Source organism: Conger conger, chromosome 18, assembly GCF_963514075.1.
Source record: "Conger conger chromosome 18, fConCon1.1, whole genome shotgun sequence".
NCBI lineage: Eukaryota > Metazoa > Chordata > Actinopteri > Anguilliformes > Congridae > Conger > Conger conger.
Window position 1 is genome coordinate 29,521,279 of NC_083777.1, and position 20,000 is coordinate 29,541,278.

General features: G+C 47.5%; 2 protein-coding genes across 3 annotated transcripts in view; one reads left to right on the plus strand and one right to left on the minus strand.

Moving 5' to 3' along the window:
* Positions 1-8,975, minus strand: part of disc1 (DISC1 scaffold protein) — a 36,518-nt gene extending 27,543 nt beyond the window's left edge. The window contains exons 1-3 of the mRNA XM_061227598.1: positions 8,341-8,975; positions 1,681-2,432; positions 285-354 (exon numbers count right to left, since the gene is read on the minus strand). Of these exons, the coding sequence (XP_061083582.1) occupies positions 285-354; positions 1,681-2,432; positions 8,341-8,434 (916 nt within the window). The 5' untranslated portion in view covers positions 8,435-8,975. The remainder of the gene's footprint in view (positions 1-284; positions 355-1,680; positions 2,433-8,340) is intronic.
* A 4,982-nt stretch (positions 8,976-13,957) lies between these two features.
* LOC133118445 (egl nine homolog 1-like) overlaps positions 13,958-20,000 on the plus strand; it is a 7,262-nt gene continuing 1,219 nt past the window's right edge. The window contains exons 1-4 of one of the 2 annotated variants that reach the window (XM_061228467.1): positions 13,958-15,011; positions 18,102-18,221; positions 19,021-19,157; positions 19,533-20,000. The exon at positions 19,533-20,000 is cut by the window's right edge and continues 1,219 nt beyond it. In XM_061228467.1, coding sequence (XP_061084451.1) covers positions 14,337-15,011; positions 18,102-18,221; positions 19,021-19,157; positions 19,533-19,704 — 1,104 coding nt within the window. In that variant the 5' untranslated portion in view covers positions 13,958-14,336 and the 3' untranslated portion in view covers positions 19,705-20,000. Of the gene's footprint in view, positions 15,012-18,101; positions 18,222-19,020; positions 19,158-19,317 lie in introns of both variants that reach the window. The other variant, XM_061228468.1, reaches the window with a different exon arrangement.

Here is a 20,000-nt window from a genome sequence, read left to right on the forward strand (position 1 = left end):
AGCTGAAACAACAACTACATACACTCAGCTGAAACAACAACTGCATACACTCAGTTTAAACAACAACTGCAAACACTCAGCTTAAACAACTACATATACTTCACCTTAACAACTACATACATCTCATCTTAAACAACAACTACATACACTCCAGCTTAATCGAGCTCCAGGTGAGTGCTTACCTGTGTCATAATCGAGCTCCAGGTGAGTGCTTACCTGTGTCATAATCGAGCTCCAGGTGAGTGCTTACCTGTGTCATAATCGAGCTCCAGGTGAGTGCTTACCTGTGTCATAATCGTCCTCCAGCACGGCCTTCTGCTGCAGCCTCTGTAGCTTCATCATCATGGCCTCGATCTGGAGAAACACAAGACCCCCGTCACACGGTGTATGAAACACACAGGACCCCTGTCACACCGCGTATGAAACACACAGGACCCCTGTCACACCGCGTATGAAACACACAGGACCCCTGTCACACCGCGTATGAAACACACAGGACCCCTGTCACACCGTGTATGAAACACACAGGAGCCCCCGTCACCCCGCGTATGAAACACACAGGACAGTCACCCCGCGTATGAAACACACAGGACAGTCACCCCGCGTATGAAACACACAGGACAGTCACCCCGCGTATGAAACACACAGGACAGTCACCCCGCGTATGAAACACACAGGACAGTCACCCCGCGTATGAAACACACAGGACAGTCACCCCGCGTATGAAACACACAGGACAGTCACACCGCATATGAAACACACAGGAGCCCCCGTCACACCGCGTATGAAACACACAGGACCCCCGTCACACCGCGTATGAAACACACAGGACCCCTGTCACACCACGTATGAAACACACAGGGCCCCCGTCACACCACGTATGAAACACACAGGACCCCCGTCACACCGCGTATGAAACACACAGGACCCCTGTCACACCACGTATGAAACACACAGGACCCCCGTCACACCGCGTATGAAACACACAGGACCCCTGTCACACCACGTATGAAACACACAGGGCCCCCGTCACACCACGTATGAAACACACAGGACCCCTGTCACACCACGTATGAAACACACAGGACAGTCACACCACGTATGAAACACACAGGACCCCTGTCACACGGTGTATGAAACACACAGGACAGTCACACCACGTATGAACCAGTCCACTCTGAACCACAGTGCTCAGGCCTGTCCACACCAAGAACTATAACTATAACAATAACTATTCACACTGATGAACTGTAACATTCTGTAAAAAATAGCCCTTTTGAACGTGAAGCCTTGTAAATTCGGATGGATTTTCATTGGCATTGGCTGTCAGTGTTTCTATCTATTCATGCAGCTGGAAAAATTGCTCTGAAAGTGATCGTTCATCACTGTCGTTGACGCTATAGTTGTGGTGTGGATTCCGCCATGCACTTGAGTTAGAACGACATATTTATAGCTACAGTTATCGGACAGGGCTTTAACTGTAAACACTCCTGTCTGTACTGTTCTCTACCCCTGTATTAGTCTATACCACTCCATACAATCCTGTACTGCTCTATACCACTGTATATACCTCTCCATTACAGGCTACTTTAGACAGACACCAACAGGCTTCCACTCAGTAGTAATCAGACTGTGTGCGGTCCAGGCTCGGGTCATGTGACGGGGGACGGCGAGGCTCACCTGGGCGTTTCGGCGGCTGCTGTGCAGGCACTCCTGCAGGACGGCCTCGTACCTCCTGCGCAGGGCGTCCCAGGCCTCTCCGCAGGGCAGGGGCGGGGCGCTGGCGCTCTCGTACCCGGAGGTGAGGGACGAGGCCGAATCCGAGTCCGAGTCCGAGTGCAGGTCCTTGGGGTCGGGGGTCACCGCGGGGTCCCCCCTGCTCGCCCACCGCCCCGCCGCCGCGTCCAGGGGCCTCTCCGTTACCGCGGCGACCGCCCGCTCAGGCAGGGCGGGCGCAGGCCGCGCCGGGGGGGGCGAGGGCGGGGTGCGGTCCGCTCCGGGGTCAGAGGTCAGAGACAGACGGATGAAGCTGAAGCTGGAGGTGAACTGCTGTCCAGCGGAGGGCGCCGGAGAGCCGGTCCCGCGGGGCGAAGAGGCCCCCGCACACAGGCTGCTGTGGGGGAGGGGGAGGGCGGTTGGGGCGGGGGCACTGCGCTCCCGGTCAGAGAGGGAGGGAGTCCTGTGACAGAGCTGACCCCCCAGGGACACGGAGGGCTGGGGGGGTGGGGGAGGGGCGGGGGCGGGGCCTGGGTCCAGAGGGGCGCTGTGATTGGCGGTTTCAGCACACAGGGCGGGGTTCACCGGCGGTGTCCTGCCCTCCTCCTGCTCCCTCAGGTACCCCGGCCTCCTGCCCGACTTCCTGCGAGAGACCACGCCCCCGACCACGCCCCCGACCACGCCCGGGACCACAGCAGGAGCTGCACCTGAGCCACCTGCTGAAGAAGAGCAGTCAGTGTGAGTGTGTATCTACAGCTATTCTCTCTCTCTCACACACACACACAGATACACACACACACAAACGCAGATACACACACACACACACAGATACACTACACACACACAAACACAGATACACACACTCGCAGATACACTACACGCACACAAACACAGATACACACACACACAGATACACACACACACACAGATACACACACACACAGATACACACACAGATACACTACAGACAGACAAATACAGTACACACACACACACACACACACACACAGATACACTACACACACAGAGATACACACACACACACAGATACACTGCAGACAGACAAATACAGTACACACAGATACACGACACACACACACACATATATGTGCATGAACTCGCATACACGCATGCAAACACACTCGCACACCTACACAATGCGTTAAGAAACAAACACTTAAGCCGGTGACTTTCACACACTGAAGCCCTGTTCTCAGGGGGCTGACAGACTGACTGGGCCAGATCATGTTCCTTGGCTCAGACTCTGCCCGACACAGCGCCTCTCTGTGCGTTTGAGTAAAGCCCTTTCTCCGTCCCTGCCCCCCTGCACGTTCAGAGGAAACAGAGCTGTCATTTTGATGTATGAAGAACTGCCCTGCATTTCAGTTCTGCTGTGTTTGGATGTGAAAGCTCAATATCTCACAACTGCTCAGAACGCAGATAGAACCTTATAATACCAAGGCCACAATTTACATCCTTAATTTCTCAAAGCCCAAACATCACAGATGCCGCATTTACACCCAGAGTTTTCCCCCTATCCCCGGAGCAAGTAGCGTAGGGCGGGCAACCTGTAGCGTAGTGGTTAAGGTACAGGACTGGGAACCGCAAGGTCGGTGGTTCTAATCCCGGTATAGCCACAATAAGATCCACACAGCCGTTGGGCCCTTGAGCAAGGCCCTTAACCCTGCATTGCTCCAGGGGAGGATTGTCTCCTGCTTAGTCTAATCAACTGTACGTCGCTCTGGATAAGAGAGTCTGCCAAATGCCAAGAATGTAATGGAATGTAATGGAAGTGAAAATCTCCCATAAAGCACTGCAGATTAGTGCATGTAACGTAAACACACAGAAACAACAACCACAAAATCCAGCCTGAACTCAGGACTGCCTTTAACCTCACCGGCCGCTAACCCCCATCAGCATCACAAACCCTTTTCAATTCCACAAAGCAGAAAACCCCAAAGCATCCACATCCTTCGTCTCTGGAGACCCAAGCTGACGGTGATACTCACTCCGTCGAGAGTCTGTGATGCCTGCCGAGGAAGTGGCCCCTCAGTGCTGGGGCTGTTGTTTGCCAAAGGGGGTGCGTTCACCCTCCAGATCACTAGGAGCCCCCGCTGCTGTAAAGGGGCCTGGTGTTGACGTCAGCTCGGGGTCGCAGAGACCCTCAGAACCCCGCACACGCGTGTGTGTGTATGTATGTGTGTGTGTGTGTGTGTGTGTGTGTGTGTGTGTGAGGTCTGTCCCGGAGACGCGTGTTGTCCTCGGCGTGTCCAAGATTCGAGCTGAGCTCAGCAGCAGCAGCAGCAGCAGCAGCAGCAGCAGCCGTGAAAAGGGTTTTTCACCATCACAGGAAGTGAAAGCGAGACTTCCTCTTTTCCCCCTCCGTGTAACAGGAAGTGGCGAGAGTCAGCTGCGAGGCGGCATCGTCTCTCTCTGCGCGCGCCACGGCCGGACGTGTGACTCGCCACGTCGGTCATTTACACTCAGGGGTGTTGCGAAAGCTCTCTGCCGCATTCTCTGATCCGTCCTGGATCTCTCTTTTGAGGAGGAGGAGGAGGAGGAGGAGGAGGAGGAGAGACCTGGGTTAAGGGGCTCACAGCACAGACCAGCACACAAGCTAAAGATGACGAGTGGTCACTGTGTGTAACAGCTTGCCAGAACATTTTGTGCGGGCAATAACACTGGGGTGGCACGGATGGTGCAGTGGGTAGCACTGCCGCCTCACAGCAAGGAGGTCCTGGGTTCGAATCCCCGTCGGCCAGGGCCTCTCTGTGAGGAGTTTGCATGTTCTCCCCGTGTCTGCGTGGGTTTCCTCCGGGTACTCCGGTTTCCTCCCACAGTCCAAAGACATGCAGGTTAGGCTGATTGGAGAGTCTAAATTGCCCGTAGGTATGAATGTGTGAGTGAATGGTGTGTGTGCCCTGCGATGGACTGGCATCCTGGTATTCCTGCCTTTCGCCCAATGTATGCTGGGATAGGCTCCAGCCCCCCTGCGACCCTGTTCAGGATAAGCAGGTTAGGATAATGAATGAATGAATGAATGAATAACACTGGGGTTTTTTCAAGACCAGGCTTGATAAAGTGTTAGATAGTATTTCGCTTTTTTAGATAGATAGATAGATAGATACTTTATTCATCCCGAGGGAAATTTTAGAATAAATAATCTTGTATACTATATTGAACCCCGAGGTGTAACATGTCCTCTGCATTTGACCCATCCTAGCTCCTTAGGTCAGTGGGCAGCCACAGTACAGTGCCTGGGGAGCAATGTGCCTTGCTCAGGGGCCCAACAGCTGTGCGGATTTTATCGAGGCCACACCGGGGCTTGAAGCACCAACCTTCCAGGTCCCAGTCATGTACCTTAGCCACAGGCTGCCCCTAAGTAAAGATTATACTCAGTTTTCCTGGTACACTGCCGTTTATCTGCAGGTATCTCCCCCGGTAGCCCTGTGAGAGCCTTTCTGTGCCACACGACAGACCCACAGAGCAGCACAAGCCCTGGCCGCTGTGACCCGCCGTGTCTTGTTCTCCACACGGACTGCCACATCGCTGCTTCCTGTCACGCCACAGGAGAAACAGAGCGGCCGCAACTGGAGTTATAAACACACACACAGGCACACAAGCGCACACACACACACAGGCACACAAGTGCACACACACACACACACACACTCACACACACACACACACACACACGGGCACACAAGCGCACAAACACACACAGGCACACAAGCGCACAAACACACACAGGCACACAAACATACACACACAGGCACACAAGTGCACACACATACACACACACATGCAGGCACAGGCACACACACACACACATACAAACATACACACACAGGTACACAAGTGCACACACATACACACACACATGCAGGCACAGGCACACACACACACACACACACACACACACACACACACAGGCACAGGCACACAAGCGCACACACACACACACAGGCACACAAGTACACACACACACATGCAGGCACACAAGTACATACGCACACACACACACATACACAAACATACACACACAGGCACACAAGTGCACACACATACACACACACATGCAGGCACAGGCACACACACACACACACACACACACACATACAAACATACACACACCCACAGTGCACACGCATACACATGCACGCACTCACACACACCCACAGTGCACACGCATACACATGCACGCACTCACACACACACACACACGTGCGCACAGGCACACTAGCACACATGCATGCACACACACACAGACAGACAACTACCAAAATATTTTCCTACACTAGACTCTATATATAAACGAAGGTTAAATCAACAGCAAAAACAATGTTTTTCCAAGAGTCAAAATTCCAGCAAGGAGATTTCCTAGCCCGATTTCTCTCAAAAACGTCTCAAATTAACCTAATATTAAACAACATAGCCTTCATGACAAGCCAGCAACACTTTCCCCTAAAGGAACAATTAATGTCAGCACTAGGACTTTACCCCAGGGATTTAATGTATGTTATGTGTGTGTGTGTGAGAGAGTCCCTCTCAGTATGTTTGCGTTTGAGTGTGCGTGTGTGTGAGAGTCACTGTGAGTGTGTGTGTGTGTGTGTGTGTGTGTGTGTGTGTGTGTGTGTGTGTGTGTGTGTGTGGGAGTCTCTGAGAGAGAGAGAGAGAGAGAGAGAGAGAGAGAGAGAGATAGAGTCTCTGTAATTGTTTGTGTGTGTGAGAGAGAGTCTCTGTGCGTGCGTGCGTGCGTGAGACAGACAGACAGACAGACAGACAGATTCTGTGTGTGTGTGTGTGTGTGTGTGTGTGTGTGTGTGTGTGTGAGAGAGGGAGGGAGGGAGTGTGTGTGTGTGTGTGTGTGTGTGTGTGTAAGAGAGAGAGATGGAGAGTGTGTGTGTGTGTGTGTGAGAGAGAGAGAGAGAGAGAGAGAGAGAGAGAGAGAATGTGTGTGAGAGAGAGAGAGTCTCTGTGCATATAAATAAAGGGGGCTCAGCTGATTAAACAGGCCCAGATGTGTGTCGGGGGCGGGGCTAGCAGGCGGGCAGTGCAGCTGTTGAGTTCCTGTTCTGTTCCAGCGGCAGCAAAACGCTACAGCAAAACCGCTCCGGGGCCTCTATTGTGCTCCTCCCGTGTTTGTTTATTACTGACCGCAGTAAAAACACGGAGGAAAGAAGATGAATTATTAATAGAAATAATGAAAGGGAGACCACATTAAAGGCTTCACGGCTAAAGGAGGCAGGAGGCCAGACCTGGCTGTAAAAATGCACACAGCTCTGCTTCAGAGAACCTCTCCAGTCTTTACACTGACACTGTACACCAGAGTTTCCTAAACTATGGGACAGGGCCCAAAATCGCTCACAAAACTGTATGACTTCGGTCCTGAGTCTGTAGTCCGCTAGGCTATTCTAGTCTGAGAGTCCCTGAAAGGCAAAGGTTTTCTAACTTGGGTCCTGATATTAAAAAGCTTAAGAACCAGCTGTTCACGCTGTAACGTTCACTTTAAAGTCTATCCCACAGATCTGCACGCTGAAATAAATAAAGGTTCCAGTTTGTGACTGACAACGCGTAAATGGCAGAAATAACTTCTTAAATGCAGAAGGTTTCAGAGGAAAACCGTTTGAAAGATTGTATGCTATTACACTGTGGGTGACGGTTTAAAATAACTGCCACTCCTGTCCAGGCCGTATTAATCACGGTTCTGAAAGGGCATGAAATCAGCGGAACAGGTCATTTGGAGAGGGCGAGCAGAGCGCCGCTCCTTGTCCGGAAACAATGCGCCGCCACGACGCATTCTACCGCATCTCATTACTCTGTGACCACCGGGTTACAGGTTACCGGCGCCGGCAGCTCTCTGCTCTGAAGTCCTGCATTTCAGTGAAAGGATGCCTTACCACTGACAGCTCTTTCTTTCCCTGCATTAAAAATACATGGGGGTGTAGTTATTTGTAATTAAGAATAACTTTAAGTTAAAAAAAAAAGTAGGCCTAATATAATTTCTATGCTGTCATTGACCAACATAATAATTAAGGGAAACAAGCTATTTAGTTACTGTGCTTCCTGTAGACGTAAATAAAAAATCCAATAGAAAAAAATAAATAATAATAATTATCATAGGCTAATAATATTATGTATGATTATTATTTACGTTATTATTGTAATTATTTCTTGTTTTTGTTATGAGTATTATGAATCATATTTTGAGTCGATTTTACTTATTATTATTCAAACCTTATGACCACAACAGACAGGGCCTATAATGACGCTCTTAACGGCATGGGACCTTCTCTTAGTGCATCACGAGTGATCTGCAGTTAACACGCTAACCGGTGCAGAACATGCAAACGGATGGCCCAAGTTGAATCTTTGCTAACGTATGGTTTCAGCGATTGCATCTGAAGAACGATCGGCATTGATGTTTTGATGGTTATAGCTAGGTTCACACCAACTAGTGTGTAACTAGGTATACAAGAAAAGAGTACTAAAGTATGAAACATTCACCGAGTAACTTCGAGTTCAAATGGCATAAGTATTTTTAAATTCTATTCATACTTCATTTGAGTTTTGACTTGACTTTTTGACACATTGATCACAACAGAAAGCGCGAAGCAGCATTACCGTTTCCCATCGTCCTGTCCAGAGGGAGGTGGGTACTGTCAGTGTTCGACGTGGAGCGGGCTAGAGATTCCAAGTGCACCAGTCCAGCAAACATCCTCAGGACTAACTAAAGGCTTTATCTACGGTTCCCAAATAGCGCGTATGTGACAAAACCAAACATCATCAAAAGTACTAATCAGAAATGTCACACCACACATGCGAATGCAGCCAAGTCGGGCTATCGAAATGAAGTCATTTCCGTTCGGGAAAGTGTTTGTCCTGCGAATAAATTAGGCAGCCTTCACAGCCTCAAGTGTCTGTTCGTTCGATAATCCCAAATCGGTCGATTTCTTAATCATCGATCGATTTTCTTCATTGGCCGCTTCTGTTTCTTGCTATACAGCTGATTCGGTCCTGAAAAGTCCCAAGACAAAAAATCCTAACCGATGCAATAGCACTTTCCGGATACTTTAATACAAAACAATTTTCCCTTGAGAACGAAAAACCTGAAAGATAATACATGGGAAATCTTGGTGAACAAGAGACCCGTCGTGCACCATAAACAGTTTTGTGAAATATTCTGACGCGTTGGCTGTATCATGGGAACAGCGCCTTGCAGTTGGTTCCGTTATGTGTCCAGCGGCGGCGAAAGCCAGAGTTCCTCCTACATTCTGTGGAATCTGACTCCCAGCGCCGACAGAATGCAGACGCCTTGCGCTCACAAGCGGCGCTGATATCGGGGCGCTATTGCGCATGACAGTGTTCCACTTGAAAGACACTGAAAAGTCCATCAGAAATGGGGATGTTTCTGATACAGATTATTAGTTGTACGCTACCAGTGATCGTATCCACAACTGGATTTAGGCTTAGGGCGGAATCAACCGTCAGGAGACGTGTCAACAGGCGACTGAGTGGATCAAATGCAATAAAAGTATAGCCTATGAATATGCCGATTACTATGTACGTAATATCGTATTATTGTAATGAGCGGTGCATTATATTTCATATAGCCTACTGTAGTCATAATATTGACCTATGTTTAACTATGGATAAACAATAATACTCCTAATAATGTGTGTAACCCTGTCCAGGCAAAATCCTATCTGCGTGCCTGCATATCGCTGCAGAATTCCCACACTCTTTGGACTGTGACGGTACCTTTGAATCAGTCCCTTTGATTCCTCACTCCTCACCTCTCATTTCAGCCGGCCTGGAAGCTCTTTCAGAGACGAGGAAGGAGGGAATGCTGGATTAACAGACTCTGCGGGAAGTTGCCCGTGTCAGTGTCTACTATGTCTACATACTCTGGTCAGTATGCATCCGGTTCCTCACAGTAAAGCGTTAACGCTTTAATTTAGCGCTCTATAGCCATAACAATAACCATAACAATGACCATAACCAAGACCCTGTTATCTGTCAAAGCAATTAACCCATTGACCATGTTATGGTGGATTCAATTAGAGTCAGCAGCCTTTACAAGAATTCATTATATATACTTCAGCTCCAGATTCCTTTACTGGGAGTCTTTCTGAATCGTCCAGGGTCTTATTCTGTTAGATGGAGAGGAGGAAGATTCAAATACTCTCAAAACAGATGTGTTAAAAATACCTCATAAGACTCACACACACACACACACACACACACACACACACACACACACACACACACACACACACACACACACACACACACACACATATTGAGGGCTCTAAATTTCTATAGCATAATAAACTGTTCTTCAATCACATGACCAGTGCCATAAATGTACACCTAAAAAAATGGTTTGAATAGGAACCATGTGATTCCATAGAAGAATCCTATTCCATTCAATGGCTCTTTGTCAGGCAAAATGGCTCTTTGTATGGGAGTTTCCACACATCACACCAATGAGAGAGGGTTCCATAAATAACTAAAAAGGGTTCCCCTACGGAACCAAGCCAAAGAACCCTTTTTTCTAAGAGTGTACCCACACATTTGCTCTATGTTCTTTAGACAAACTAGAAACTAAGCCAAAACTGTAGATCTGAAGAAGTTAAAGTGGTTAAAAGAAGAAAAATGGGCACAGCACCTAAAAATAACTTCACAAAAAAAAAGTGTTGCTCTTATTTTCACCACAAGGTGTCAGGCTTGTACAAATCTCAAGTTTCAAAACTGCTGATTCTATGTCAGAGATGCAGGGGACTGGAACCTATCCCAATGGGCAAGAGGCAGGAATACACCCTGGATAGGTCGCCGGTCCATTACAGGGCACGCACACACACACACACACACACACACACACACACATCCAGGTCCAGGTGGGCTTTCTGAGTCTGGGACCTTTGCCGTGTACTAGTCTCAGAACCTCTGAATATTAACTAGAATATTAAATATTCTCTAGATATACCAAACACAACCCAATCATCCTAATTTGAGGTCGGCAACTAGCTCATGAGATTAACCCTAACCTTCAGTTTTAGAAGGATGGGGTAGCTGAAGGTGCATTAAGGTACTTTGGTTTTATTTTGGCAATACATTGCGTTGTGTGAAAGTCTAAGTGAATGTACAGTACAGCTGAAGACTTTTCAGTTTCTAGGCATCGTCACCTAGATCAGGGCTGAACCAAAACTGAAAAATGAAAATGTGCTCAAAATCCAACCAGAGGCCACTATCTTTACCATTCTCACCCAGGTTGAACAGTCTGTTACCAGAACCTTAAGGAAAGTACTCCACTACCCATATCAATGAGAATTATCTTCAAATTTAGCTCACAATACATACAGTTGTGTTGAAGAAAATAGCAGTACAACATCAGTAACCTGATGAAGCACTGTTATTAGTAGTAGTGATATTTCTGCATGGCAAATACTTTACTTGTAGATGTAGTAGTGTAATAGAAAAACAACAGACTGTCATGACATGCACGCTGCTTGTTCTGAGCAATTGACTCATTCATTGAAAGGGGCACGTTCAAAATAATAGCAGTGTGGATTTTAATTAGAGAATTGAGTCATTAATTGTCCTTTATTAAGAAAGAAGGGAAACAAATAAATTATATTTCCTTCTGAATTGCTAACTACAATGGGCCATTCCAAACATTGTTTGGAGGAACAACGTCATTTGATTAAAGACTTGATTGGAGAGGGGAAAACATATAAAGAAGTGCAGCAAATGATAGGATGCTACAAAAACCGAAACAAGTGGAGGAAAACGAGCAACTACTGTTAAAACTGATCGAAGAATAGTCAGAATGGCAAATATTCAGCCATTCACCAGCTCCAGAAAGATCAAAGATGATCTACAATTACCTGTAAGTGCTGTTACAGTCAGAAGACGTTTGATCGAAGCTAAGCAATCAGCAAGAAGAAAGGGCATGTTGAAGAAAGGGCATGTGCAGAATCGGTTAAGATTTGCCAAGGAACACATCGATTGGCCCAAAGAGAAATGGCATAACAGTGGGCTGATGACAGTAAAAAAATATATATATTTTCGGGTCTAGTGGTCATCGACAGTACGTCAGACGACCCCCAGGTACTGAATTCAAGCCACAGTACACTGTGAAGACAGTGAAGCATGGTGGCGCAAAAATCATGGTATGGGGATGTTTACATTACTATGGTGTTGGGTTCGTATACCAGGGATCATGGATCAGTTTGAATACATCAAAATACTTGAAGAGAATATGTTGCCGTATGCAAAAGAGGAAATGCCCCTGAAATGGGTGTTTCAACAAGACAACAACCGCAAACACACAAGTGAGCAACATCTTGGTACAAGACAAAAAGGATTGAGGTAATGGAGTGGCCAGCTCAATCCTCCGACCTCAACCCCATTGAAAACTTGTGGGGTGACATTAAAAATGCAGTTTCTGAAGCTGTAGTTTGTTTATCCTGGCCTGAAATACCTGTTTCTAGGTGGCGGAAGTCGGTTAACTCGATGCAACGCCGACACTCAGCAGTTACCTAAAACAATGGTTATGCAACAAAATATTAGTCCAGTAATTTGAAGTTAAATCCTGAAAAATTTCTTCAGTTTGAAGATAAAAATGTTGACACTGCCATTTTTTTGGAACAGATTAAAATTCATTTTCTTTGCTTCCTGTAAAAGAATAACGCAGACTTGATAACATTTGCTAATCGATTGATTGATTTGGAATTGAATGTGTAATGTTTCCACTACATTTGAAATATTGAACTAAAAAATATTTGCACTTTATTCACGTTTTTTTTTTAACGCATTGATATTTATTTGAACACAACTGTACATTGTACATGAGTTATTTAGCTGACACCTTTACCCAAAGCTACTTGATTACTTGATTAGACTGGAGTGATGTGGGGTTAAGGGCCTTGCTCAGGGGCCCAACCACTGCTCAGATCATATCGTGGCTACACTGGGGCTTGAAGCACCAAACCTTCCGGGTCCCAGCCATGTACGTTAACCACTAGGCTACAGGCTGCCCCTTTTACAATTTTACAGTACCTTTGTGGGGAAAAACAGGTCTATGAAAAACATTTTCAGCTTCATTCTTTTATTATCAGCTCATAAAAAGCCACGTGTTAAAGTTCTGTTATCAGCTGACAGAAAAGCCATCAAACAAAGATGATGAATAAAAAAAGAAAATTGTTGGGAACAGCCAGTAGTCACGTCTGTCACGTCCTCTGTGGCCACTGAAAATGATAAAATGGCTTCCACAGCATTCTGTAGATAACCGCCGAAATGGAACCGCCCATAATACTTCCTTCTGAAGAGGGGAAACAGAATCCCAGAAGCTCAATCTGTTCAGTCTTATCGACGGACGTGCAATAGTCATCTGTGTACTGTGTTGAGAGTTGCTTTGACACAATCAGATAATCTGATTGGATGTCGTTCAGAAAACAAATTATACCAATCAGAGCACAGCAGAAGGACTGCAAGTAGGAAACCGTGGGCTGTGCTGTGTCATAGGAATATGATAGATAACATACAGTATATCTCTGAGCCCAAAGCCAGTGTAGGGGGTAATGTACAGGCATGGGTTTTTTCCAGCTGTAGTCAATCAGCTTCAAGCTAAGGAATATAGACTATGGCTATTTATAATTAGATGTCCATATAGGAGATACTATTGGTGAATTGAATTATGAAAGAGATGCATCAAAATGCTTTTTAATTTAGACCAGGGCTGTCCAACCCTGTTCCTGGAGATCTCCTGTCCTGTAGGTTTTCACCCCAACCCTAACAAAGCACAGCTCATTCAACAGCTAGATATCTTATTGAGCTGCAAATGAGTAGAATCCAGAAGATCCACCTACAGGATGGCGGAGCTCCAGGAACAGGGTTGGGCAGCCCTGACCAAGACTATATCCTCGATAGGCTGTTTACTTATAAACAATTGCGGCAACAAATGCGTCACAGCTTTTCGTTTAAGTTGTGAGAGCGCTGACGTTGTGTGAGTGGATTTGTTGCCATTGCGCTATATTGCTTTTTACGCTCACAACCTCGTTTCTCAAAACTGCGCAGATTAGTTCTGCACGGTCGTTCCCATATGGTACAGATACTGGTCTGCGATATAACCTCAGCCCAGGTGACGTGTACGTAGCCCACTTGTCTATATTTTACAGTAACGTGTCTTCAGCAAGGCGTACTGTACGCAACGTAGGCGACGAGCTGAGCTACCCGTTACTACTGGGCTCCGAGCGGCCCTGCCCTCGGCACGCTGACGTCAGCGGCTGGGTGTGTTCCGAGGACGTGCAGATCTCTACTGGAGAAGGGCGCCATGCGGCTCTGTCAAAGTGGTGGCGAGTCATGAGCGTTTCTATCTCCTAAGACTGCCCAAGATGCTGAAGTATGGGATCGATTTGCCGAAATCGAATATCTCGCTAAGGCACGGAGAGCTTATCCGAGCATGTGTGATGAAACTGTTTGGTCGTGACGTGGTGGAGCTGTTTTTGCGTTTCGCATGTCGTGGTGTTCCTGATGGTGGATCACTTCCAAACTTAGCAGAACGACGCGTGGAAATTGCTTGACATAAATTCACGACGAGCGACCGGTCTGCAGCCATGGCAACGCAAGGTGCCCTGGACCTGGACCGAGAACGTCAGTACTGCGAGCTCTGTGGGAAAGCTGAGAACTTGCTCAAGTGCGGCAGGTGCCTAAACTCCTTCTACTGTAGCAAAGACCACCAGAAACAGGACTGGAAAAAACACAGACTCGTTTGTCAGCTGGCCAAAAAATCACAGAGCCCCCCACTGACCGGACCACAACAGACGTCTCCAGACGAAGCAGAGGGGCAGACTAACCGCGCGTTTAGCTCGTTTAGTTCAGAGAGCTCGGATACCACTGACAACAAGCGAACCGGAGTCGGCATACACGATAATAACGCAAAACCCAACGAACAGAACAAGTCCCTTCCGCGGAAGCTTGCCACGGAGTATATAGTTCCGTGCATGAATAAGCACGGCATCTGTGTTGTGGACAACTTTCTCGGAGAGGAGACGGGGCTGTGCATTCTAGAGGACGTAGTGGCTCTCCATAAAGCCGATAAATTCACTGACGGGCAGCTGGTCAGTCCTAGAAGTGACTCTTCCAAAGACATACGAGGAGACCAGATAGCGTGGGTTGAAGGGAAGGAGACGGGCTGCGAAAATATCAGCTTTCTGTTGACCCGCGTGGACGACCTGATAAGGCAATGTAACGGCAACCTGGGGAAATATAGAATTAATGGAAGGACCAAAGTAAGTCCCCGCGTGGAGAAGGTACACTTTTTTTGCTTCGTACGGTACTTTTAAAGAAGGTAAAAGTATTAACTTCTGTTTCTCACACACCACTGTGCGAAAATCCTCCGAAAACGCAGCGTGCTCATACGCTACATTTGGCCACACCTTCCGGTCTCAGCGTGGCGTCAGTTTTGCTGTCAGAGCGGTTCCATGCTCGAGCGCACGTAGTGTTGTTATCGCTGAGGACTATGGACAGCTGCGAAAAGTCCTTTCAGAAGGACACGTATTTATTTTATTTATTTATTTATTTATTTATTTATTCATTCATTCATTCATTGTGACTGTCGGCTGGAAGTGCCTGTGTGTGTGTTGACTCTGTAGGCTGTGTGTGTCTGTGTCTGTGTCTGTGTCTGTGCGTGTGTGACTCTGTAGGCTGTTTGTAGCATGTGTGTGACTGTAGGCTGTCTAGTGTGTATGTGTGTGTGTGTGTGTGTGTGTGTGTGTGTGTGTGTGTGTGTGACTGTATGCTGTCTGTAGTGTGTGTGTGTGACTGTAGGCTGTCTGTAGTGTGTGTGTGTGTGTGTGTGTGTAGAGTAGCAGTGTCTGTGTGTGACTGTAGGCTGTCTGTTGTGTGTGTGTGTGTGTGTGTATGTGAGAGAGACTCTAGGCTGTCTGTAGTGTCTGTGTGTGACACTAGGCTGTCTGTAGTGTGTGTGACTTTGTAGGCTGTCTGTAGTGTGTGTGTGTGTGTGTGTGTGTGACTCTAGGCTGCCTGTAGTGTGTGTGTGTGACTTTGTAGGCTGTCTGTAGTGTGTGTGTGTGTGTGTGTGTGTGTGTGTGTGTGTGTGTGTGTGACTCTGTAGGCTGTCTGTAGTGTGTGTGTGTGTGTGTGTGTGTGTGAGAGACTTTTTAGGCTGTCTGTAGTGTGTGTGTGTGACATTTTAGGCTGTCTGTGGTGTGTGTGTGTGTGTGTGTGTGTGTGTGTGTGTGTGTGTGTGTGTGTGCAGTTCGCTGGCTGGTGCAGGTGGGAACATAAGCAGTGGACAGCACTGGAGACTGCACTCTGCTCTCTTATGGTTCCTGGTGTGAGTCACCAGTCACTCGACAGAAACAAAACCACCCAGGTCTGTGTGCACATTCAGGTCAGAGGTTCAAATGGAGAAACTCGTGATGCTGAATCTTCTGGTTCCTGGACTGTCAGCGCTTTCAGTTTCCTGTGTGGCATCCGTGTGATTTTGCTTCATAACCATCTTATCTGCCCAGCTGCTGTACACACACACACACACACACACACACACACACACACACACATATATGTACATGCACAGGCACACACTCACACACACACACACACACACTCACTCACACACTCACACACTCCCACACACTCACACACTCACACACTCACTCACACACACACACACACACACACACACACACACACTCACACACTCCCACACACTCACACACTCACACACTCACACACACACACACACACACACACACACACACACACACAGGCACTGCTACTCTAAAGACAGACACACACACACACTACAGACAGCCTACAGAGTCTCTCACACACACACACACACACACACACACACACACACACACTGCTCAGGGTGAGGGCAGACCCAATGTTTAAATTGATTTAGAGACCAGCAGTGCGTAGCTGCTCACTGTAGTAATAGAGACCACAGGTGTGTAACAGGTGTGTAACAGATGTGTAACAGGCTTGGTGGTGGGCCGAGGTGGTCTCACAGAATAATAACATAAACCTCACCACTCTAAAGATACTGAACAGTATCACAGTATGTTTTTTATTTTAAATTATTTGACTTCTCACGGTAGTGTTGGGAAAATTCCCTGGAGAGACGTCTTGCAAGCAACCTTTCCCGTTTAAAAGAACCCAGTTCTTTCACAGCAAGGAGAGCTACAATAATACAAACTTTATTAATACTGCAGCAAAACAAAGCACGGAGAATGCATCACACCAATGTGAGAATACACTCTAGATTTTAGCAGACAGGGTGTCTATTCTTATACCATTGCACATCCTAAGTTATCACATGAATACATTACGGTGAAAGCCAATAATCATCATACAGTGTTTCAGTACTTTTCCATCACACGTTGTACTCCTGGGCCCACATCTGCTCTTTAAGTCATGTAACATTTGTTTTGCAATTAACACACTGCTACAGCAACTACAAAGCTTACATTTATCATCTGTCTTTCCTCCTTAGGCTGGTTAAGGAGGAACCGACCTTGGGTGCGATTCCTCCTCATTATTTTTTATCATAACAAGCACATGAGCTTGTTATGATGAAATGGGAGAGTGTTCTGCTTTATCTCCGCACGTATGCCTATATGACGTAAGCTGTGGCAGAGCACTCACCCCTCCCTTACAATTTTTGCTGGTTATCTGTCACAAGCACAATTTTCACAGTTTTCTAACTATATGCATTGTACATATCTGGATACATATATCCTAGGTTACATTGTACTACATTATATTTTTCTCCCACAGTAGTGCACAAGAGAGCAATCTCCTAGTCGGAACATTTAAAGGGTCGAAAGATGGTGAACCTTGACCAAGAAATCAGATTTCAGGGCTGGAGGCATGGAGATTTAAGAACGGTTGGAATTGCAAGAGGTCTGTCTTTCAAGCAGTTACTGTCTCTGCCTGTCCATCTGTCTGTCTGTCCATCTGTCCATCTGTCCGTCTGTCCGTCTGTGTGAGTGAGTGAGTGAGTGAGTGAGTGAGTGAGTGAGTGAGTGAGTGAGTGAGTGAGTGAGTGAGTGAGTGAGTGAGTGAGTGAGTGAGTGAGTGAGTGAGTGAGTGAGTGAGTGAGTGAGTGAGTGAGTGAGTGAGTGAGTGAGTGAGTGAGTGAGTGAGTGAGTGAGTGAGTGAGTGAGTGAGTGAGTGAGTGAGTGAGTGAGTGAGTGAGTGAGTGAGTGAGTGAGTGAGTGAGTGAGTGAGTGAGTGAGTGAGTGAGTGAGCCCTTAGTGCAAGTCCAAACAGGCCTCTCGCCTGCAGTGCTTTATTATATCGGCATTTCAACATTACACACCAGCGCTCTAAAAAAAATTTTTTTTTTCCAGGCGATGGCAGCGTGTTACCCTGGCAACGGAACAGGATACGTTCGGCACGTGGACAATCCCAACCGCGACGGGCGGTGCGTCACCTGCATCTACTACCTCAACAAGAACTGGGACGCCAAGGTAAGCCAAAAACACGGTGACGTGAACGATTCTGCATTCTCCCTGGGGGGGGCGTTCTGTGGCACACCCTGACGATGAGCTGTGATATGGGGATTCCGTTCGGCTCGTTAGCGACACCGATGACCGAGGCGAACACCCAGCGTTTCCCGTGCGGTTCTGTGTCGTTAGGCTAACGTGCGCTAGCGTGTCATTGACTGGACGTTTACCTGTTAATGGCTGCAGGGGATTGATGACAGGCTGTGTACACTGTGTGGCCGTTTCCACGGTGTAGATTTACGACCAGATATGATGTCACCCACCTGCGAAAGGTGGCTAGCTTGTTCATTGAGGCCCTTGATTGATGAAATGGGGGTTTAATGGCTGGCATTTAATAACACACAGGGATATTTAATAGGCCCTGAGGGTGGGTGGTGTTGCTGGAGAGGCTGGTGAACATGGCCGTGTATTTGTGCCGGTCCTGTCCCATATGTGGCTTTGACTGCAATCTACAGGCACCTGACTGACCAGCAGGGGTCCCTAGATAGCGATTTAAAACAAGAAACCTTTCCAACTGATCACTTCCGATCTCTGTATGAAGCAGTGCCGATTGCATGTCACCCACCGGTACAGTATGGATTGGATCTGGGGCTCCTCTATGCATCAGTACGCAGTAGGTATGCCTGGTGCCTTAGAAAACTGAATGAGCCATGCAGTAGCACCAGACAGTCTGACAGTTGTAATCTGGCATAGCCAATCAGGTGTGCCATTACTGACCGAGTAACTCAGCAGCCTCTAAACGGAGGCTTCCTGTCATTCACAGGAGCACGGCGGTCTTCTGCGGGTCTTTCCGGAAGGAAAAGCCCAGTTTGCTGATATCGAGCCCAAGTTCGACAGGCTGCTGCTCTTCTGGTCTGACCAACGCAACCCTCACGAAGTTCAGCCGTCCTACGCAACCAGGTGAGAGTTCTGTCAAAGGTCTGCCCTCCTACAAAACCAGGTGAGAGTTCTGTCGAAGTTCTGCCCTCCTACTCTACCAGGTGAGAGTTCTGTTGAAGTTCTGCCCTCCTACGCAACCAGGTGAGAGTTCTGTCGAAGTTCTGCCCTCCTACAAAACCAGGTGAGAGTTCTGTCAAAGGTCTGCCCTCCTACAAAACCAGGTGAGAGTTCTGTCAAAGGTCTGCCCTCCTACACAACCAGGTGAGAGTTCTGTCGAAGTTCTGCCCTCCTACACAACCAGGTGTGTGTTCTGTGGAAGTTCCAGGTTCAACGCTAGCCGTTATCGTAGCCGCTGTAATCTCTGACCGTCGTCTCTGGGCCTTTCCCTCTTCACAGGTATGCCGTGACGGTGTGGTATCTCGACGCAGATGAAACAGCCAAGGCCACCTGCGAGTTACCCCCGCGAGTTTCACCCGTTAGTTACGCCTGTGTGTCTCGTTTGTTTTCTATTACATACATCGTAGAATACAACAGTTCATCAATTGTATGTACCAGCACTCTATACTAAAACAACTGTCCAATGTTCCACTATTTGTTTTGTTGAAAAATTTAGGAGCACGCTAATACATCCCATTAAGTAAATAATTTTTCCCCGTGAAATTTTCAGGAGCAAATGTTCCTAAAAAAGGGGAGCACTGTGTAGTCCTGCATACTTATTGTATATTCATCCCCCTCAGGTCCGGGGAAAAAGACAAGAAACCCAGTGTGACTAAACCTTCAGATCCCAACGACTGACTGTCTGAAACGGCTGGAGGATCCTCAGGGCCATCGGATGAATGGCGGGAATAGTTTGTGGAAAAAGGA